At 68.3% G+C, this 205-nt stretch overlaps 1 protein-coding gene across 1 annotated transcript in view; it reads right to left on the reverse strand.

The window, feature by feature from the left end:
• Positions 1-116: 116 nt before the first annotated feature.
• The window catches only part of LOC104080806 (serine/threonine-protein kinase/endoribonuclease IRE1-like), a gene marked incomplete at its 3' end in the record, with an annotated part of 8,997 nt that continues 8,908 nt past the window's right edge, over positions 117-205 (reverse strand). The window contains exon 21 of the mRNA XM_009583319.1: positions 117-205. This exon is cut by the window's right edge and continues 6 nt beyond it. Coding sequence (XP_009581614.1) covers positions 117-205 — 89 coding nt within the window.

The following is a 205-nucleotide window of genomic DNA, read 5'->3' on the forward strand; positions in this document are numbered from 1 at the left end:
GTGCCTCCTGCCCAGTAAAGGACGCTGGACCCAGGAGCCCCATTCCCTGCCCGATTCTGCGTCAAAGGTGGCAGCAGGCTCAGGCCGCAGCGATGAGCCTGGCCCCGCGCACTCACCTGTCTGCAGCGGGAGGGAGATGTGCATCCTCCAGTTGGTCCTCACCACCGACCGGCCCCCGGCCTCCAGGGCAGAGACGATGGGCCCC

Source organism: Fulmarus glacialis, unplaced genomic scaffold (genome assembly GCF_000690835.1).
Source record: "Fulmarus glacialis isolate BGI_N327 unplaced genomic scaffold, ASM69083v1 scaffold24308, whole genome shotgun sequence".
Taxonomy (NCBI): Eukaryota; Metazoa; Chordata; class Aves; order Procellariiformes; family Procellariidae; genus Fulmarus; species Fulmarus glacialis.